At 54.0% G+C, this 21681-nt stretch overlaps 1 protein-coding gene and 1 non-coding gene across 3 annotated transcripts; both read left to right on the forward strand.

Moving 5' to 3' along the window:
- The first annotated feature begins 2030 nt into the window (after nucleotides 1-2030).
- On the forward strand, nucleotides 2031-18606 carry Dusp8 (dual specificity phosphatase 8). Of its 2 annotated transcripts, none has more exons than XM_032891392.1 (7): nucleotides 2031-2172; nucleotides 7681-8003; nucleotides 9365-9503; nucleotides 13626-13792; nucleotides 14428-14587; nucleotides 14791-14914; nucleotides 15149-18606. In XM_032891392.1, exons 2-7 carry the CDS (start codon nucleotides 7773-7775, stop codon nucleotides 16236-16238), a joined length of 1911 nt encoding a protein of 636 aa, XP_032747283.1. In that variant the 5' UTR covers nucleotides 2031-2172; nucleotides 7681-7772; the 3' UTR covers nucleotides 16239-18606. The 2 variants fall into 2 exon arrangements, with proteins under 2 accessions (XP_032747283.1, XP_032747282.1); XM_032891391.1 differs by lacking the exon at nucleotides 2031-2172 and adding an exon at nucleotides 2643-3025.
- A 1078-nt stretch (nucleotides 18607-19684) lies between these two features.
- On the forward strand, nucleotides 19685-19791 carry LOC116894902. Its single transcript, XR_004387105.1, has one exon. It is a non-coding gene; the product is annotated as a U6 spliceosomal RNA (small nuclear RNA).
- The last annotated feature ends 1890 nt before the right edge of the window (nucleotides 19792-21681 follow it).

Below are 21681 nucleotides of genomic sequence, written 5' to 3' on the forward strand. Positions count from 1 at the left end.
GGCTGCCAGAGGATGGATCCTGTCCCCCCCTTGGCATAGATGCCGCTGACTGAATTCAGCTCAGAAGAAACCAGCATCCTGAGACTGCTTCGCCAGCTCCAAACCCTTCTCATCAGCTCTACAGACTGCCTCGCTCCTTGGGGTGCGGGGGAACAAGGTCTGTAGTGCTGGAATGGGCCATAACTAGCATCATCTATATGGTAGAGCCTAGCATGTCCACCCACAAATTGTATGTGAATAATCATAAGAGTGTCCTAACACAAAACTATAAGCTTACTTGAAATACTTTGGGGTTTTTAGTATTTTTTTGTTTTGTTTTTGCCTTTTTTGTTTTTGTTTTTTTGTTGTTGTTGTTGTTGTTGTTGTTGCAACAGGATAATATCGAATACAACATTGTATTACAATCTTAAAAGTGTGGGAACAGGCTACTGGCTAAGCCCACCCACCTGGGTTTCCAGAATGACCTCCAGGTCACCTGTACCCCGCTGCTCAAACCTGGCAAGAATCCGCCCCAGCATAACCAAGATCTATTTGAGCAACTCCCAGAGTATCAGACCATATCCTGCCACACTCTTCCTCACCTGGGTACCTTCTTAGGAGTCCCCATTGGGCTCCTCTTGAACCTGGTAGAACGAAAAGCAAAGCATGCCCCACACACACTCACACACTTGTACCTGACACACTCATCCCCCCCCCCACACACACACACTTGTACCTGACAACTCCTTTGTCAGCCCCCACACCTCAGGCTCCAGTCCCTTTCAGAGCTGCTGCTTCCTCCAGAATCCTACATGACCTGATTGCCTGGACCCGTCCAGGTCTCAGCTTGCATTACTCCCCCTTCCCAGGCCCCAAACTCCCCATTTTGGGGTCTCAGAGTGGGCAGGAAGCCAGCACATCAGCCACCCCAACACTGACCTGAGCAAGTATCCAGTAGAGCTGGCCATCTTCAGCCTCAAGAGCTACCTTCAGCCGGAGGCCTCCATTCAGGGCCCAGCCTGAGTCAGGGAGACAAAGGTCTGAACCCAGAGCCAACCCCAAACATCCCTGGGGCTCCCCATGCTTCCTTCCTGGCAGCACTCCCAAGTTGTTTGTTTATTTTGTGCTATTTCTGAGCCAGAGACGTCTCTTCCCTCCAACCTGCATTAGTCCCAGGCTAGACTTGCAGTCTCCCCTTGGGCTACATAGAGAGGTTTCTGCAAGTCGTTTCTAAACACTCATAATGAACCAAGCCAAGCAGGATACAGTAGGAGAAGGTCCCTGCAGAGCCTTGCCCAGTACCTACTGCGATTCGATTCGTAGTATTCCTGTGCAACCTACACTAGCTAGCATAGGAGTGCTTCTTTGTGTCTGCTTCACTTTCTGTGACCCTTCCTTCAACCAGTCATCTCCTAAATTCTGTCTTTAACCTAGTGAGAAGGACACTAGGGGAAGTTTAGGATACTCCCTCTAGCCCGCGCGCGCGCGCGCGCGCGCGCACGTGTGTACACACACACACACACACACACACACACACACACACAGAGAGAAAGCTCATGCTATCTGGTCCCCACCCCCTTCACCCACCTGCCTAGTCAGGGCCTTTTTTTTTTTTTTTTTTTTTTTTTTTTTTAGTGTCTGGCATCATGGTGGGTGCTTGTAATCTCATCACTAAGAAGGCTAAGACCGGTCTGGGATACAATAAAGAGTTTTCGGCCAACCTGGGTTGTAGAGTGTGTTCTCGAGGAGGGGGAAAACTAAGGGAAACGTGGCTTATGTTTGCAGGTGGACCACTTTGGCACAAGACTCCCCTTCCTCTCAGATCTGCCTGACCCCTGTGTATTTCTGCCCTAGTTGTAATTACCCATGTTTTGTTCTGAGTGCTCACGTGGTTGTGTTCGCACAGTGGGATGGGGCCGACAGTCCCCAGCGGGTAGGGGAGACGTCGGGGTGGAGTAGAGGTCTGTTTCCAGGCGGCTTTTCATTGGAAGCATCAAGAGCTGGATGTCATAGGTTGGGGGGGGGGGCAGCGCCGCCCTGGGGAGCGCACCGGTGGGTCTGGAGCCCCGCCCCCTGAGTTCCCGGGATGAGTGACCTGAGGCAAACCATATCACCTAGGAGCTTCTCCCGCAAAGTGGAGAGCTGGACTTCCACCTCCAGGGGTCGTGGAGAGGACAAACGTGGACGCCGCAGGTAAGGCCTTTTGCCCGGACCGGTGTCCGAGACGCTGTACCCGGGCCTCACTGGGGCAGGGGAGGCGCACTCTGGGAGGGCGTCCACACGCGAACAAAGGCTAAGGGAAGGAGAGAAACCCGCGACATCTCTAGTCCAGGAGGGCCTAGAGAGGAGGACTCTTGCATACTGGGTCAATAGGCGCGGGTTAGAGGGCCGCGATGCTGAGGGTTCTTGGGGAATACCAGGAGCCCTGGGCTGGGAAGGCTTCCTGGAGGTGGGGAGCCCCAGCGTGCGTGGTCCCTTTAAGAACCGATGCCCGAGAAGCTTGGGGCGCGGGGGACGGAGGGCGGTGGCAGAGAGACCCACGGCCGCCGCCAGGGCTCCGCACCCAGCGCCCGCTCCGCTGACGTCACCTGCCCCCGAGCGGCTCACTCTGATTGGCTGCAGGTGACGTCAGGGGCGTTTTCGCTCGGCATGACCTCATCCCCACCGGCAGCCCCGCCCTCCGCCCGGGGCCTGTCACTCGCGGCTCCTGCGGTGGCCGAGCCGGCTCCGCGGACCCCCGCCCCACCCGGACGCCGGACGCCGGACGCTGAGCCGGGCCGGAGCCGCCGGCCGCGCCCGCCAAGTCGCGGGCTGGGATGCGCGCCGTGAGCGCGTGCCCGACCGCAGTACGCGCGCTCCGTCCCGAGCGAGCGCTCCCCGCGGTGGCGGCGACGACGACGGCGGCGGCGGCGACGCGCCCCGCGCGCCTCTCCGGCCCTTGCCCCGGCTACGCGGGCCCCCGACGGGCCCATGGGTGGCGGAACAGAGCGGGCGCCCTGAGCGCGGCACCGACGTCGGGGGCAACCCCAGGGCAAGCGAGAGCCAGGTGAGCCAGGCGCTGACACCGGTCGGGTCCAAAGCCGGGTGTGGGCCCCGGGGCGTACGGAGGTTTCTGCGGGTTTTCGTCCTGAAGGAAGCTCTTTGGAGCACGGAGGAATAGGTGGCTCTACCCCGCGAGCAGCGCGCGCTGCAGATCCGCGCCCGCAGTGAGCTGTCTTTCTCTGTATAGTCCTTCTTATCTGGAGGGACATACATAAGAGACCTAGGGATTTGCGGGGGAGGGCTGAGATCCAACACATATCGGTGAGAGTCCCTGCGAGGCGCCCCCGCTGGCAGCCAGATTTGGAGAAGGTCGTCCACGGTTGCAGTGGGCAGGGCAGAAAAACCTCCGACGCCAGAGGGTCGGCTCTCCGCGGTAGGCTCCTTATCTGGAGGGGAAGCTCTAGGACCCCCCACTCTTCGGCTTGCATGGCTGTCCCGTCACCCCCACTTCATGGTGCTCCACTCGCCTCTGCAGATAAAGAACATCCTTACCCGACGCAGAGGCAGTAGGCGCGATGCTGGGGGAGGGGCCGGCACGGCTGCCTCCTGCAGCCTGTCTCCCTGGCCTATCTGCCTACCTTGGGAGGGAGCAGCCAGTCAGCTGCCGCGGGTACCCGTGTGCCAAACCTTGCAGGTGGAGGAGCAAGAACAGCTCAGCTTCCACTAGATCAGACGTCTTGGAATAAATTTGCCTCTGACTCCTTGTTGACAGGGTGTGCTGCGTCTGCAGCAGGAAGATTGGGGGCCTTGGTGGTGCAGTGATGGGGGTGGGGGACCAGTGTGGCATCTGCACTGCTCTGTTGTGCAGCATGGGGTGGGGGTGGAGGTGCTTCAGGTCAGGGGCACGGCTTCTTTCACGGTATGAATGAATTCAAAATGGAAATTCAATGACCTGTAGACCCACTCCCGTATTGGCTTGCCTCTAGGGTAGCTGGGTGGGTGAGGGTAGTTTACAGTGCCAGGCTCTGCCCTGGGAGGTCAGAGTCCCCGTGCATTCACTCCTTGGTTAACAGGCACCTGCTACAGAGGAGCGAATCACGTGACCAGGAGCTGTAGGTTCATCTTTATGTCTGACTGCTGCAGTCAGCTTAGGGACCTCAAGAGAGTTGCTGGGCAGGTTCTCTTTTCCTCCTGCCCTGTGCCCTTGGGGACACTTGAGGGTGCCTCTGGGGACTTAGCACTGAACACAGATGCAAAAGGATGCTTCAAGTCGATGTGTATAGGATTCCTGACAACATCTTTCTTCTTGGGCTGATATTGAGAAGTTTCAACTGGACAGTGGCTCGGGGCGGTACCTCTGTGGGTTTGGAGAGAGTCTGATAGGCAGTTCACAGAGGAAGCAGGGACAGAGGCTGAACCCACAGCAAGAGAGATCCTTGTGCTGTGATCCTAAGAAATGTGTGAGCCAAAGAACCTGACTGGATCTCTCAGGACCACAGCTCTCTGGGGCCTCCGCTGTCTCTTTTTGGCCATTTGCCTGACTGAGAAAATGTTTCTGTCCCCTCTCCAGGGACAAGGGTGTAGGGCAGCCTGGTCAGAGAAGCCAAGGCCTCAACTGACATGCAGGGACATTTGAGCCCCTCCCTCTAGGAGATGATCCCTGCCAGTCTTCAGAAGTGCCCAGTGTGACTGTAAGCTGGTGTCTCAGCATCTTGGGCTCCTAATTTCTGGCTCTTTCCTGAGAGCCTGCCTGGCTGTGAGCAGGGATGTCCAGGTCAGACCGTTGTGAGAAGGGACCCGGTCTTGCAGTGGCTAATGGTCCTGGCAGCCATTTCTAGAAGTAGGGAGTTTCTTGTTGCTAGGCACTGAGAGGAGTAGATTAGTGACCCAGGACTTGAGCTTCTGTTGGTCACATAAGGGCTCAGGAGTCAGAACATGTCGTGTGGGAACCCCAGTGTGAAAGGTAGTGGACTAGTGGTATGTGGGCACCAGGGGCTTTGGTATGCAGAAGGCAACTGTGTCATGCACTCCAGGCGATTGTAATGTCTTGTGTATGTGCAGATGGACATGTGTGTAATTGCACTCAGGGACAAGACGGATTGTCAATAAGGCATGCATCTGCCAGTGTACAGAGGGGAGTGTTCCTGTGCCCAGGGAACAGTGCCACAAGGGCTGATCTGTGGACCTTGCCTTCAGCCTGGGAAAGCTTCCTCTTGACTTTGAATTTAGGAATGCTTGTCTCCTGGCTCAAGATCCTTTGGTGAAGGCCTACAGCCTCTGCATAAGGGGTCTTGACCACCCTGCAACCCCATTCAAGGCTCCCGAAGAACAGGCTGATAGCTGTTCTCTCTGGGAAGGAATGGGCAGGGAGTGCTTGGGAACATATGCTTTGCTAAGATTTTGCATGGTCTGTCTCTGCCCTGCTGACCTTCTCAAAACAATCCCTACGTATCTATTTCAAACCCCAATGAATTCTATCCAGCGCTAGGCCTGACGCCCAGCATTGAGGAAGCCAGGGGTGAGCGTACAAAGAGGTGCTGTTAGGATGGGCTACTGAAGACCAGCATAATGCAGGATTTTCTACGTGAGGGGGCTCAAAGGAGTGAGCAGTGCAGTATACAGATGGCCTCAGAGCAATGGGGAGCCAGTGAGAGGCAGTGTGGGGCTGGGTCCTGAGAAGTAGGGCAGGGTTGGAGTAAGGGGGCTTCGTTGCTGTCTTTGAGTTATAGGTCCGAGCTACTGGGCACCTGCCATGGAGGAATGGGAGCATAGAGGAGGGAGACCTGCCTAATCTGCAGAGCAGCTTGCTTCATGGCTGCTGCAGTAGGAGCAGCCGTTGCCTGGCACCTCTGCTGTTGCCATGGCAACATCGGAGGTGCTAACTTGCTAATGAGTCCCCCTCCGCTGCAAATAACAATACTGTAACGGTTAATAGGGCCCAGCTCCAGTCCTCAGGGTTCCCTCGGAGGTAGAAGAAGGGACAGGTATCAGGACTGAGGATAGCTGCCCCCCCCATTCCACCTGCCACCAACCTGCTCTCTTCTGCCCTCCCCTCTGGGACTCCCTTTCCTGCCATCCTCTGCTACAGCCCCTTGTGGGGTTGTGATGAGGGTCTTCAGATGGGGCAACCCTAGCAAAACTACCCTCAGGGTAGTTCAAGGGCTGCTGCAGAGGGGGTGAGGCTGTGCCTTCCAGCTCCCTATACTGGTAGCACTCTGCTTCCCTCGATGCAGTTAACCCATCTTGCTCACCTGGAAAGGGGTGGACACTGCTGGGTGACAGGACCAAGGGACTCAGAAAAGGCCCTTCTGCACCCCAGCATCCTGTGCTCTAACCCTCTCAGAGACCTGGGCTTTTAGTCCCATTGTCCAGCTCTGCTAGTAGGAAAACCCACTCCTTCCTCTGGCCTAACCACTAGCCTGTTGTTCCCTCATGCAAGATTCGAGTTAGAGCACAGGGAAATGTCCCTGAACATTTAAAATAAGCATTTGGTCAGAATGTTTTCAGCAGACAGAGGACCCTAGTCTGTTGCTGTTGAGATTCCTCAGTGTGACTGGCCCAGGCCTGACTCCCCAGGGAAGGACTTGTAGAGAGGCCCGAGACACACAGAGATGTCAGGGATTGGCACCCCAAAGCCCTCCACCCCAGATTGTACACTGGCAAGGTTTGGAAGTTGTGCCCTTGTACCAGCATGGTAGCTCCACGTAGGCGCCCACATGACTGCAGAAGAGGAGTGGGAATGGGCCAGGCCTGGAAGGGGCTCAAGTGAGTGTCTAGAGAGCCAAGGTCCTTCCTATCCCACTCATTTGTAAGGCTAGATGAAGGGAATATTGTACCTGCCCTGCTATTTTACTTTCCACTACCTCATGCCTCATTGTCCTGACACTGCATTCTTCCGGGGTGGGGGAGGTGTTCCAGGGGAGACAGCACCTGACAAATGAGAGTCATCAAGCCTAAAACACAAGGCTTCTAGGTCCCCTGATGCTAGCCATTTTCATTCTCTCCACATATTCTTCAGCCCAAGAGCTTCTGGGGCCATGCAGAAGTTCCAGCAGCTCCAAGCATCCTAGGTACCACAACCTTCATCCTAGGGCTGACAAACCCCCGTCCCTTTGTACAATGGGTAGAGTGCACCAACCTCACGCTGAAGCATACATCAGGAACAGTAAAACAGGAGCTCGCTAGTACCTGGCCTTCAGCTTCCAGAGCCCATGAGCAGGGGTGGGGGTGGGGTGGGCGGTCATGCTGGTCCTGCTCTTCTCTCTACCAGCATCAAGATTATGAGCTTAGAAAACATTTTCTGGAGATGGATTCTGGGAATTGGCCATGCAGCACTGTGTCAAGAAAGGGAGGGATGTCTGAGAGCCCTGGGAAAAGAACAAAGCCAAGCTTTGTACCCTAGGGTCCCCAGAAGAGGAAAATGCAGAGCTCAGCAAGACAGAGGTTGAGGAAGGTGCAGGTACAGCTGCACCCCAGAGCCCATAATAAGGACCGTACGTTTGGGTCCTCATTTGTCATCTGCCTTATACTAGACCCCAGGCAGAGCAGGGGGTGGTCAGGGTCTCTTCTCTGCACTCACCCCACCGGGTAAGGCATTGGCTCATCCATCCAGGAGGAAGGGTTCAAAGGATGTGCCAGGTGCCAAACACAGGGCCTGCCTGGGATTCAGCTGTGGCCACCCAGATCCCACCACCTGCTGACCATCCACCTTTCCCTCAGGTCTGGCACCATGCACTAGGGTACCCAGAACACTGCAAGGCCACGCCCTCCTCACTTCAGGGGTCACTCTCCCCACTGCCTACCACCCCACCATGGCTGGGGATCGGCTCCCGAGGAAGGTGATGGATGCAAAGAAACTGGCCAGCCTGCTGCGCGGCGGGCCCGGGGGCCCTTTGGTCATCGACAGTCGGTCCTTCGTGGAGTATAACAGCTGCCACGTGCTGAGCTCTGTGAACATCTGCTGTTCCAAGCTGGTGAAGAGGCGCCTTCAGCAGGGAAAAGTGACCATTGCTGAGCTCATCCAGCCTGCTGCGCGAAGCCAGGTACCTGGGGTCCACCTAGCATATGTCTCCAGGACTGACCATTCCTGTGCAAGCATGCGTTCTGTCACCTCTGAAACAGACAGAGGAACTCCTAGGCCTGGTGCCAAGAGCCCTCTGATCAAGCATTTCCCCTTTCCTGACTCTCAATTCCAAATTGGGTTCCTTGGGGTCACAGCTGTGAGTGCTGTAGGCCAGTCCTCTCTAGTGAGGCCTTCCTCTAGAAGTCTGGGAAGCCCCTTTGTCTCCCCATATACAAGGCAGACAAGGGAAGTGGGGTTTGCATGGAGGGTACAGCAGGGTAGATGCAGTGGGATGGTACACGCTGAGGACAAGGACAGCTGGGTCTGGCCACTCTGACTGTGGTAAGGCCAGGAGGAGAAGACTAAGGGGATTATAGTCGTCAGATCACTTCACTATCCTCCCCATCCCTCTTCCTGGAGTCTTCTGTGACCCAGAATGTTCCCCAGGAAGGAAAATCGTTTCATGGACAGATTTCTTCCCCAAGACTATCCAGTGCAGCAGCTGGGGAGGGACTAGCATTGGTAGCCTTCACCAGGCTACCAAGTACCAACTTCTCCCACCTCTTTTGGGCTAGAGGGGCGTGCCAACAAACTAGGGCCTTTAGAAGGATTTCAATTTCTGAACTGCCCGACTTCAAGCTAAGATGTCAGGAAACCCAGGTGGGAATCCGCTTGTCGGGAGTCCCCCACTCCAAGGCCAGAACCAGCTCCCTGTGGTGCCAATGAAGGGAATCCAGTGATTAATCACCCCCAGCGAGGACTCCAGCCAGAGCGCAATTCTATTGGCTGCTGATGACATCATCCAGCCTGGGGTTGACAGCTCAGCTGGCTTAAAGACTGAGTGTGCTTGGGAGGCGGGGACATCAGTCTGTCTGAGCAAAAGCCCCTCAACATCTGGCCCTAGGGCCACCACAATGGGGGACAGGGCAGGAGGAACCCCAGCTTCCAGCTTCACCTCCTAGCCTGGTGGTGTTTGGGAAGGGGAGTCCTACTGCAACCTCAGTTTCTCAAGAGAGGTACTGGCCTTCGAGGAAGCCTACAAACCAGCTCAGGCTGTGTGTGTGTGTGTGTGTGTGTGTGTGTGTGTGTGTGTGTGTGTGTGTGTGTGTGTGTGTGCGCGTGCGTGCGCGCGCTCCCTGAGACCCCATTAATCTCGTCTATGCCTCCTTAACACTTCTGGTTCTGGTGCTTTTGCCAATGAAGGCCAACTCAAGCCACCCCCACCCCTAGTCGCTGTCTGGTGCAAAGCCTGTTAGTGGGAGGGAGGATGACAGCAGACCCTGTCTCTCCTCTCCTCTTGCTCTTCTGAGCAGCCTAACTTCTGCCCTTATGGTCCCCTAGGTGGATGCCACAGAACCACAGGATGTGGTGGTGTATGACCAGAGCACACGAGATGCCAGTGTGCTGGCAGCAGACAGCTTCCTGTCCATCCTGCTCAGCAAGCTGGACGGCTGCTTCGACAGTGTGGCCATCCTCACAGGTGAACTCCGGGGACGGGCCAGGGCTGTGGGGTACCTTCTATTCTAAGCACCCCTCCCCATGCACTTGGCTAGGACTAGGAGTGTCAGAGGAAAACATGTCCTGCAACTGTTGGTGCAGAAGGGGGATCCCAGTACCTCTGGACTTCTAAAAGCCCACTTCTGCTTACATCAGCAGGAGAGGTGGACAATAGGAGCTCTCCAAGCCGTTTTTTCGTAGGGAGGGTGCCAGGGACCCAGGCAACAAACTGTCTCTGCCTCAAGGGGAGGAAGTAAAGGTTTTACCTCAGTCTATCCCAGAGCTGGTATCAGGGGCCTTGCCCAGAGAAGGTACCAGCAGCCTACTCCATCATGGCCTCTACCTGAGGGACCAGTAAGTATCTCTCTGGACTACCTGTGCTGGACAGCTGGCCTCCAAGCCCTACTCAGAGTCAGTCACACCCAGACAGACAGACAGACACACACACACACACACACAGAGACAGAGACAGAGACAGAGAGACAGAGACACAGAGACAGACAGAGAGAGAGACAGAGACACAGACAGACAGACATTCTCATGGCTCATACTCCCACTCTCTACCATGCTAGGCACATTCACCCTCAGGCTGTGACTGAAAGGGCTTTTGTAGACTCTACCTCCTGGGAGGCAGAATAGCTGCTAGAGTGGGCTTATTCTAGGATGCCTGCCTGCTCTGCATGGCTGGAATCTGGGGCCTTTGCTGATGCCCTCTGCCCATGCTGGTAGCCTCTGCATAGCACGTAGCTGTTGGAATGGCCTCCACACCCACTACATATGGAGTGGAATAAGTGAGTGGGTGGCCAGGCCAGTTCAATGGCACCAGAATCCCATAAGTACCATGGCGTCAAGCCCAACCTGAGAGGAAGGCTGGGAGGGCCTGGACTGTTTTAGTTAAACTGCTAGGTAGATGCCAGGGAGATGAACCCCGTCTGAGGCACTCTGGCTTCTCTAACTGGTTTGGAGACTCCGTGTCACGTGTAGGGCTAGTGTCTTTGTGTACATTTGGATATGTCCCACCACACTCTGGGCCAGTATGATCCAAGCACATCTGTGTGTCTATGTGCCCCGAGCCTCTGGTATCAGCCACACGCATATGCGCATGCACCCTGCCTCTGATATTTGTACAGATGCTGAGCCTGTCTGGGTGGGACTCATGACATTGTGCATGTGTGAATTCTTTGAACCAGAAGCCACATAGCTATACCCTAGCTCCAGCCTCTGGGCTTAGTTTGGGAGAGAGAGAGGAATTTGGGCTTTTTTTAAAAAAATACTTTATTTATTTAGTATATATGAGTACATTGTAGCTGTCTTCAGATACACCAGAATCTGTTATAGATGGTTGTGAGCCACCATGTGGTTGCTGGGAATTGAACTCAGGACCTCTGGGAGAGCAGTCAGTGTTCTTAACCGCTGAGCCATCTCTCCAGCCCAAATTTGGGCCTTTTTACAAGCCCACTCAGCCTATAGGAATCCCTCCAGGGCCCAACTCACCACCCTAGTCATGAATGGAAGAACAAGGTTCTTCTGAAAATACAGAGGGCTCCAGAGCTGCACCCTTCCTGGTCCTAGAAGGACAAACCCAAACCTGACAGTGCCTGTCTCTTAGGCAAGGGGTAAGGGGCAAGGGGCAAGGGGCAAGGGGCAAGGGGCAAGGGGCAAGGGGCAAGGACATATGGAGACTAGGGTAGCCTTAGGCTGGGCTCCTCCCAGAGGGTTCATTTGGACCTGGTTGTGCTCTAGCTAGCTCCCTGCAGTTATAGGTGTCTGCCCTGTCAAGTTTGAGTTCTTGTCCTCCTTTGTTCAAATACTGAGGTAGGGAGTCAGTACAGTGTCAGTGCAGTGTGAGACAGGCTCAGCGTGATACCATACTGATCCAGCTAGTGCACAACCAGAAGCAGACACTGATCAGGGGCTGGGGACAGTTTCACGGCACACACAGAGCTCCTTGGCCAAACACAACAGAGGCCAGGCCTTTACATATCATCCTCTGGCTGGTGTTCACAGGAAGCTCAAGGAAATGGGGATGGCCAGTGAAGGGAATCAGGAGAGGGAACTCAAGCAGTGCCCCCACAGTCATGTTTGCAGGGAAGGTAATGAACTTAGTCCTCCTTTTTCCCTAGGTTGGAGTTTATTAAGAAAGAGCTTTAAGCTAGATGTCATTATGCCTTGGCTACATTTCTGCTGCTGTGATTAAATGCCAAGTCAAATGCCACTTCCAGGAGGAAGGGTTTATCTGGATCACAGATAAGGGTGCAACCATCATGGTGGGGCAATTAGGATGGCAGGAGCCTGAAGTAGCTGATCACATCACATCCACAATCAGGAACAGAAGAGTGCATGTGGGTGGGCTGGTGCCCAACTCAGTTTCTGCAGTTTGTACTATCCGGGATCCCCTGCCCAGGAATGGTTCTGTCCGAAATTAGGATGGGTCTTTCCATATCAATTAACATACTCAAGATAATTTCCCATAGGCAAGTGGTTTTAGATTCTGTCCGGTCGACAACCCTAACCATCACAGTGTGCATCAGTATAGTAAAGGGGAGGGAAGGCGGGCTTTAGCTCTTTGAACAGCAGGCAGGCACACCTTTAGCTAGGAGTGAGTGCAGCCTATGGGTTGTACTGTCTCCATGGAATGTGGGCCAGTGATGCCACAGCTGTGAGACAGTCTCTGCAGTCCAACCAACAGGCTTGGAGATGCTGATGGGCCCCAGACCCTTGTGGTTAGGTGGCTGTAGTGAGAACAGAGCAAGCCTGGCAATCAGTAACCTGAGCTGGATCAAGGCCATTGCACAAACAAATGTATGTTTCTGTATATGTCTCCTTATAAACATTGTAGTAAGGGTACTGTCTCTGGCCTCCCAGACACAGGATACGGGTAGTGTATGAGAATTTCTATAGGAGAATGAGCTTCAAGGATGGCCAGAGAGTTTCCTAGGCCTCAAAGATACTTAACAACTAGCCAAGGCTCACTCACTCAACCTTGGTGTCCCCATTTCCATCCACCCCAAAGCCTTGGATAGTGCCCCCTCCCAAATCCCTGGGTCCTTGGTACCTACCTGCCTCTCTCCAAACCAGGGGGAAAGCAGCGATTGCCTGTGGGGGGACCAGAAACTGAGGCCACTTGCTTGTCACAGCTTGTCGTTGTGGAATATAGCAAGGTCCATTCTACTGAGTTCGTCTCACCATGCTGAGAGCTGGTGGGCACCAGATAGATGCTGCTCAGTTTCTGGATGAACCCCAGCCATGCTAGATGTGGCTGGGTCAATTTTCACATCTTTATAATTGTTTTATTTGAGCTTCTCAACAATGCCGTGTGGCAAGAAAATAAGGAAACTGAGGCCCATGGTCACTGAGTCAGACATACCAGAAGAGCCAGCTTGGGTATCTCAAACTGGTGGAAGGTTTCTTTTCCCAGCCTAGAGTCCAGATCTTGGATGTATCTAGACAATGGCCACAGGGAGCAGGCTGTGTGTGCCCTGCGTGCAGGCTCTACCCTACTTCTCTGTCATCTGCTGGGTGGACTGGAGCCATGACCCAACCACAAATGCCCTGTGGGCTATGGCAATTCCAGTGGGTGATGTCATGTCCAAAGAGGCCCCACCTCAGAAGCCCTTTCCTCCCAGACCTGGCACTGGAGCCCAGGCCTGTGGCTTCCAGCCAGCTGGAGTCAGGGAAGGATTGCATCAGCAAGGAGAGAGGCTAAATGCCAGCCTGGCCCCAGGCCAGGGGCTGGAGAAGGACTTACCATGTCATACCTGGGGAATAAGAGACCACTGATGAGGTCTAACCCACCCCCTGCCTGGGTCCCATGTGCCACGCTGACAGGCCACCTTGACCCTACATTTATGGGCATCAAAGCAATGCCCCTGAGCCAGTCCCTAATTAGCTTGAGGAGGAATGTGGGCGTAGGTGCCTGCTCTAAATGGGCAGCAGCACACCCCCCAGTGCTGCACAGAAGAGCAGGTAGCCTACCAGCAGGAGTCCAGGTGCTAGGCCAGAAGCAGGCTGGGCTTGGGGTCTGCAAGGTGTGGCTAAGTCCAGAGGAATTCTCTCCTGCCCCAGCTGGCCAGCCTCCTCAAGAGCCTTGTGTCTCCTTCCACAGGAGGTTTTGCCACTTTCTCCTCCTGCTTCCCTGGCCTCTGTGAGGGCAAACCTGCCACCCTACCATCCATGAGCCTCTCTCAGCCCTGCCTGCCTGTGCCCAGTGTCGGCCTGACCCGAATCCTGCCTCACCTCTACCTGGGCTCTCAGAAAGACGTCTTGAACAAGGTGAGTACACAGGGGGTCACTGCCAATGGGAGAAAGGGGTGGGTGGATCTGGAATTAGGTCCTCGGGTGGTCTGAGAGGAGATAGAATGAATATGAGCTCAGAGCACAGGAGGACCCAGAGCCTCCCAACCCACTGGCCTACAGCATGGCCCAGGCAGGAACACAGCAGGGCTGATGGAAAAGCAGGCTCCCAGTCTCTTCTGTGGTGGGGCTGGAAGCCTGCATGCCAAACTGCTTCTGTCACTGGGCCCCCGGCCAGCTCTGAAAGAATCCCGTGTTTTAAAAATGGTGAGGAGGGAAAAGGATGAAGGCACCGCCCAGGCAACCATAAAATTCCTGGGAGCCCAATGCTGGCCATGGGTGTGGCTTGCAAAAGCCATCCTTCCTGTACCCATGCTGTGGGCTCCAGGGTTGAGATGAGAAGGGGTTTCAAAACCCAGTCTTTTCCTGTATGGCAAGATCTTGAGCAAAATCTGAGGCTCGGGGGCATCACAAGACTTTAGAGTCCTTCTGTTCTACAGAGAGAGGAGGGGTGGGGGTTGGATGGACAGACAGAAGGGGGTTGGTTCTAATCCCACTAGGGGGCTTTGCTTTTCTCTGCTGCCCAATTCTGACCCATCTTCCTATTCCACCAGGATCTGATGACCCAAAATGGAATAAGCTATGTCCTCAATGCCAGCAACTCCTGCCCTAAACCGGACTTCATCTGTGAGAGCCGTTTCATGCGTATCCCCATCAATGACAACTACTGTGAAAAGCTGCTGCCCTGGCTGGACAAGTCCATTGAGTTTATTGGTGAGGGGAAGGGAGAGCATGTGTGTCTCTATAGGGTGGAAGAGGAGGCTCGCTAGAGGAAGACTAGACAGAGGCAGAGGGGAGAACTGGGAGGGCCCACCCAGCTCTGAGAAGTCACCAGCACTGTTAGGGGCTGCCTTGGGTAGGGAGGAGCAGTGCAATCTCAGCCCTCACCTGATCTCCCACCATCCACCTGCCCCCAGATAAAGCCAAGCTGTCCAGCTGCCAAGTCATCGTTCACTGTCTGGCTGGCATTTCTCGCTCTGCCACCATCGCCATCGCGTACATCATGAAAACCATGGGCATGTCTTCTGACGACGCATACAGGTATTCTCCTCCTGGGCCCTAGGGAACTCCACAACCAATGGCTAACAGCATTGCCCTCCCTTTCCTCTCCCCACCCACTTGGATTGTACAAATTACTACCCTGGCAGGGAGGGAAAACCTGAGCCCAACACAGAGCGTGGGTACTTAAAGGTTTGCCACGGGTGCTGCACAGGAGTTAGAAAAAAAAGATCAGTGACAAGGTCGTTCTGACAGAAATGCCTCTTGCTTGCTTAGGTTTGTGAAGGATCGGCGCCCCTCCATCTCGCCCAACTTCAACTTCCTGGGCCAGTTGCTGGAGTATGAGAGGAGTCTGAAGCTGCTGGCTGCCCTGCAGAGTGATGGACCTCACTTGGGGACCCCTGAGCCCCTCATGGGCCCGGCAGCAGGCATCCCACTGCCCCGGCTGCCACCATCTACCTCAGAGAGCGCTGCCACCGGGAGCGAGGCAGCCACTGCAGCCAAGGAGGGCAGCCCTAGTGCTGGAGGGGATGCTCTGATCCCCAGCACAGCTCCAGCGACCAGCGCACTGCAACAGGGCCTGCGTGGCCTGCACCTCTCCTCTGACCGCCTCCAGGACACCAACCGCCTCAAGCGCTCCTTCTCCCTGGACATCAAGTCGGCCTATGCACCCAGCAGGAGGCCCGACTTTCCCGGCCCACCCGACCCCGGTGAAGCCCCAAAGCTCTGTAAGCTGGACAGCCCGTCTGGGGGCACACTGGGCCTGCCCTCGCCCAGCCCGGACAGCCCGGACTCCATTCCAGAGTGCCGCCCACGACCCCGCCGGCGACGTCCCCCGGTCAGTTCGCCGGCCCGCTCCCCCGCTCATGGCCTGGCCCTAAACTTTGGAGACACGGCCCGGCAGACTCCGCGGCACGGCCTTTCGGCCCTGTCGGCGCCCGGGCTTCCTGGCCCTGGTCAGCCGTCTGGCCCCGGGGGCTGGGTGCCGCCACTGGACTCCCCAGGCACACCGTCACCCGACGGACCCTGGTGCTTCAGCCCCGAGGGCGCGCAGGGTCCAGGCGCTGTGTTCTCCGCCTTTGGCCGGGCGAGCGCAGGCGCACCTGGACCCGGTAGTGGCAGCAGTGGTGGCGGTGGCGGCAGCAGCAGCAGTAGCAGTAGTAGCAGCAGCAGCGACCTGCGGCGGCGGGATGTGCGGACCGGCTGGCCCGAGGAGCCTGCTGCAGATGCACAGTTCAAGAGGCGCAGCTGCCAGATGGAGTTCGAAGAGGGCATGGTGGAGGGGCGGGCACGTGGCGAGGAGCTGGCAGCCCTGGGCAAGCAAACCAGCTTCTCTGGCAGCGTGGAGGTCATCGAAGTATCGTGACCCTTCAGGAGTCCTGTGCCCTTGCTCCAGCCAGGCCAGGTATAAATATATATTATATATAAAACACACAGAAAAGGTAAATGGTTTTACTGCAATTTTTATCAAGAAGTAAATATTTCGATTTTTTTATTTATTTAAGCTAGTGATCTGGCAACTGTGCGGGGCGGCCCTAAAGCTCTGTTTTTACTGTCTGGTATTTAAACTGAAACAGGTTTCTAAGCAATATGAGGCCACCTTCAATCCCAAGCTGGGTTGACAGGCCTGGGCCCCTCCTTGCCCCTCCCCCCTGGAAACATTACTGACCTTTCAAAGAGCTGCCCAGCTTTCCTGCACTTTTTACATAAGAAAGGGGGGAGGGATGAAAAAAAAAAACAGAAAACAAACAAAAAAAAATCAAAACACAAAAACCCAAACCCTTACTTGCCACAAACTGAGCCGCAGATCCCTCCCATTCCTTTCTCTCCTCTCCTGGTCTCTCCTCTCCTGTTTCTCCTGTCTTGGGCTCTGCAGCAAAGCCATAGGTAAGGGGACGGACAGGGAAACCCTAGTGTCCCTGCAGAAGGCCCCACCAGCAGTGTCCCCACACCTCAGATTGCCAAGTCTTACTGGCATAGGGATATCTTCTCTGCCCTTCACCCCAGGGCTGTTCCCTGGCAGGTGTTGGTGGGCACTGGGCCAATGGACCAGAGATTTCAGGGAGACTTGGACAAGTGGGTTCCTGAAAGCCAGATGAGGTAGCTCCCAAGGCAAGGATGGAGGACCTCACTCCTGTGAGAGTGAGACCCAGTTTCTTAGAAGGGCCCTGGAGGCCATTCAGAGGAAGCATTTCTCTTTCCTTTGCAGGTGCTCCTGCCCATTGGGAAGCCCAGTAGACTTCCCCAGCATGTACTGGGGCAGTGCCCAGTGCTAGCAGGAGGAGCTAAGCTAGCTGGGGCTGGCAGGGGCTATCTCTGCTGGTCAGAGGGGAGCTCTGGGCCCAGTAGGAATGGGGGTAGATTCAAGCTCTCATCATGGGCTCTTCCTGCCACAGGTAGGACCTGGAATTCGAGTGCACCTGCGGGTTGAGTGCCTCTGAAGCAGGTGGAGTAAAGCGCCCACCAAGCCCTTAGGCTTCTAGGAAGTGGAAATCCTCAGCTTTAGGAGAACTGTCTCCAAGCAGAGAAAGACCCCACCTAGGGACAGATGCTTGGAAAGTCCCCATGACTGCCCCATCCCCATAAGGGCTTCTCAGGAGAGAGTCCCCTATGATCCCCTTCCTAGGGTACTTTCCCCAGGGTCTTCAAGATGATATGCTAGCCTCCACCCAAGGTGGCTTTTTCTAGGCTCAGAGCCAATCTAGGAGAAGGACAAGGAGAAAAGTGCCAGCCACCCTTGCTGAATATCCTCTTGTACTATTGGGGACCTAATGTTTTGAAGCAGAATAGAGGTTCTTGCCCTCACATGTCTTCAAGTCTTGGAGTGGGTCTGTCCTTTGAGGAAGAAACCAGGGCTTGTTAACAGGTAGCTGGGGCAGGACAGAGTCTTGGAAAAGACCTAGGGTGGGCCCTTTCTACCCCACCTCTCTTGCTGTGTCCTCCTGTCTCTTCTTCTTTTGACCTGCTCCCTATGTTCCTGTCACCCTTCTTCTTAAACAAACGTCCTGCCCCAGTTCTCTTGATTCCCACCTATCCTGATCCCTGAGAAAATAAGCTATTGTTGTATTTGCAATCTATGGATTAGAGGTTTAAGTATTTATTATTATTGGTTAATTATTATTATAATTATTATTAATTATGTAAATTTGCCTCCTGTCTGTCATTGAATTTCTGAGGTGACCCTGGGTGTGGAGGGTGCACTGGCTTCCCCCTCCATGCCCCCACTCTACTGCTGTCCAGGAGACAGTGGTATGGGGCCTCCAGTTGGACCCTAAAGCTCCCCCTGGGGTCTGGTCCCTCCCCTCTCTTGATGGAGATATGGCATCTATCCTGGACACTTGGGGCCCATCAGCCTCAGTCTGTCTCTGTTCTCACTTACGCATGACTCTGGTCTCCCCAAAGTGAGCAGAAAGATGGAGGAGGTCTCAGCTCCCCCCTCCTTTGTGTTGGGGGAGGTGGAGCACAGGCTTTCCCTGGTGGCTTTTCACCCACTGTCCACGGTGTGGAGAGTATATGGTTCTCTCTTGCTCTCCCACCCCTCTTATCTGGTCACTGCCGGCACTGGAATGGCCCAGAATGCACCTGGCCGCCTCCTGTTGTTCAGTACAGGAGAGGTCCCTTGCCCAGGGTGCCAGCTTCCCCCTCGGGACCTTGCCCCATGAGGCCGCACTTTCCTGTCCCTCCTTTTGTATTTAAAACAATGTGTTGTAATAAATCATGAGAAGGATGTTTTCCTCAGGCCTCTGCTGACTCTTTCTTAGGGTTGGTTGTGGGAGAGGTTGGGCACTAGGGGGCACTCTGGAGGCTTCCTGAGACAAGGGTCTGGTAGGTTGTACCTGCAAAGTCTTCTTACTTAAATGGGCAGAGGGAAGAATCTGAGGCTTACTGATAGACCAGGTATAGAGGAGGGGCACAGGATCTGATATGTGCTCCTAGGATGTAAAATACCCATTTCCTTATCTACTATTAAAATAACTGAAAACTAGATAATTTTACATATCAGTTTGCAGGCTGGGGAGACGCTCGGGTCAATATTTGCTGGGCAAGTGTGAGTACCTGAGGTGGATCACCAGAACCCAGGTATGGTGTCATACACTTGTAATCCCAGTGCCAGGAGACAAACACAGAAGGATATTGATGCTTATGGCCAGCCAGCCCAGCCTACTTGATGCCCAGGCCAACTTGTATGTGTCTCAAAACAAGTTTGATGGTGTTTTAGTTAGGGTTTCCATTGCTATGAAGAGACATCACGACCAAGGCAACTCTTATAAAGGAAAACATTCAATTGTGACTAGATTATACTTTCGGAGGTCAGTCCATTATCATCATGGTAGGAAGCATGGCAACGTGCAGGCAGACATGGTGCTGGAGGAGCCGAGAGTTCATCTTGATCCAACTGCAGCCAGGAGAGACTGTCTCATAGGCAACTAGGAGGAGGGTCTCAAAGCCCACACCCACAGTGACACACTTCCGCCAACAAGGCCACACTTACTCCTACGAGGCCACACCTCCTAATAGTGCTACTCCCTGGGCTAAGCATATTCAAACCACCACAGGCAGCTTCTGAGAAAATGACACCTGAGGTTGATCTCTGGCCTCTACACACATGCACGAGCACGTTGCATACACAAGTGCACACATAAGAACTCGGTTCACTTGTCAACTCCCCTCATAACACAATGCAACCGTTAACACAGTTCATTCCTCCAGACTGGTCTTTGCACATATACACACCTCACCACTGTCTTTCCAACAGACGCAGGATTTAGATATATTCTTTTATGCAGCACAAGGACCAAAAATATACCATAGGGGCTGGCTTCTGCAGCACATATACTGAAACTGGGACAGTATGGAGAATGTTAGCATGACTCTCGTGCAAGGATGACACAGAGATTCATGATGAATTCCATTTTCCGAGACCCCCCCCCCCCGGTACACCTACCGACTGATCCCTGATGCAGCCACCACTTCTGGTCCCCCAGAGGAAGTGCCTTTTAGCCGTAACTATAACCCCTCTGCCTGGTTTCTTCCTCTATCACTCCTGGATGTGGAAGGGTATAGGGAGTAAGGTCCAGACCTTAGATCGTGAGTGTCTCCACAGCCATTTTGTCCCTTACGCCTGCCAGCACCATGAAATCTCTCTTCTGCTCCTTTCCCCTTGTTCACTCTCTTTTTTTTTTCTTCGGAGCTGGGGACCGAACCCAGGTCCTTGTGCTTGCTAGGCAAGTGCTCTACCACTGAGCTAAATCCCCAACCCCCCTTGTTCACTCTCATCCCCACCGCAGATCTTTGGATTGGTGGAAATAGAAGCCATGTTAGGTGTTGGCCCAGTTTCTATAACCTTTATTTTTTAAAGTTTGCTTTTGAAAAAAAAAAGACATTAAGCAAAAGCATACTAGAGTACTAGAGTGTCTGATGTGACCCTATCCTTGTTTCTAGATTTAGGACTCCTCTCTCTGAACAGATGGCCCCTATACCAGTGCGGAGCAGACAGTACCCGGGTCTATCTCCCATATGTTATTACATTATGTGGCCATGGGCATCCTATATTATATCCTATGTCCTATGTTATAGGACAAACTTCCAGATGTGACTCTTCTGGATCACCTCAACATTTGGTTCTTATCCTAACCGTCTCTGTGTGGAACACTCAATATGAAGTACCCTGGATACCATGTGGGAATTCCTAAGTGGGCTTCTTGGAGGATTTTTGTTTTTATCTCTGCCCCTGCCTAATGTGGCTATCTCCAGGTTTGGCTATCCTATTCCAGAAACTCTTTTTGCTTTCAGGCAGACAGTGACATTGGCCACTCATGTGAATAGGTAGGTGTGTGTGTGTGTGTGTGTGTGTGTGTGTGTGTGTGTGTGTGTGTGTGCGTGTGCGTGTGTGTGTGTGTGTTTAGGCCAGGAGATGGAGGAGGAAGAATCAGGAGAGGAGAGGAAAAGGATGTGGCTAGCCTTTCTTCCAGCGGATCTCGAATTCTGCATCCTCAAGAGCCCTCAAAGAAGCTGAAAGCTAGCAGTATAGTCTGCCTCTAGCAAGGTTATTTTTAGCTCAAGAACATCTATTTATAGCCCTGGCAGCCCCTAGGAGTCAATAAAACCAAGGACTGGAAAAAGCTGATAGTTGTCTCAAGTAGGCCCGGTAATCCTTCCGCCCTCAGCACACACAAGCACCTGCAGCTGCAGAAGGTGAGTGATAGCACTTCTCTTGCGAGGCCATCTGAGAGCATTGCCTTCAGGACCCTGGAGGCAATGTAAGACACCACATGGAAGTGAAGGAGGTGCCATTGATTAACCCACCAAGACTTCTAGAGGTCATCTTAGCTAAAGACTACACAAGAGTGAACTATGCTGGGCAAGCCCAGTGTTCAATTCCTATACTGTCATACCCAGGTACATTGCCTCTGCAAAAGACCTGACTCCTGCTTGCAACTCCCTCCCTAGCCCTAAGCCAGCCAAGAGCTGTAGACAGTGACAGGATGAGAGAGAGAGAGAGAGAGAGAGAGAGAGAGAGAGAGAGAGAGAGAGAGAGAGAGAGAGAGAGAGAGAGCCAAGATAGCCTCAAGAGTAGCCTCAGACAAAGGGTAGACAGCTGGGAATGTGGGAGATAAATGAATAGACTAGATAAATGATGGATAAGAAGGATGATCAATGGGTGGATGGATTGATGGATGGGTGGGTGGGTGGATGGGGTGGATAGATGAAAGGATGGATATATGAATAGACAGGTAGATGGTTGGGTAGATAAGGGGTAGATGGTGACATATGAGTAGACAGGTGGCAGGATGGCTAAGAGAGGGATG

Source organism: Rattus rattus, chromosome 2 (assembly GCF_011064425.1).
Source record: "Rattus rattus isolate New Zealand chromosome 2, Rrattus_CSIRO_v1, whole genome shotgun sequence".
In the NCBI taxonomy this organism is placed as follows: Eukaryota; Metazoa; Chordata; class Mammalia; order Rodentia; family Muridae; genus Rattus; species Rattus rattus.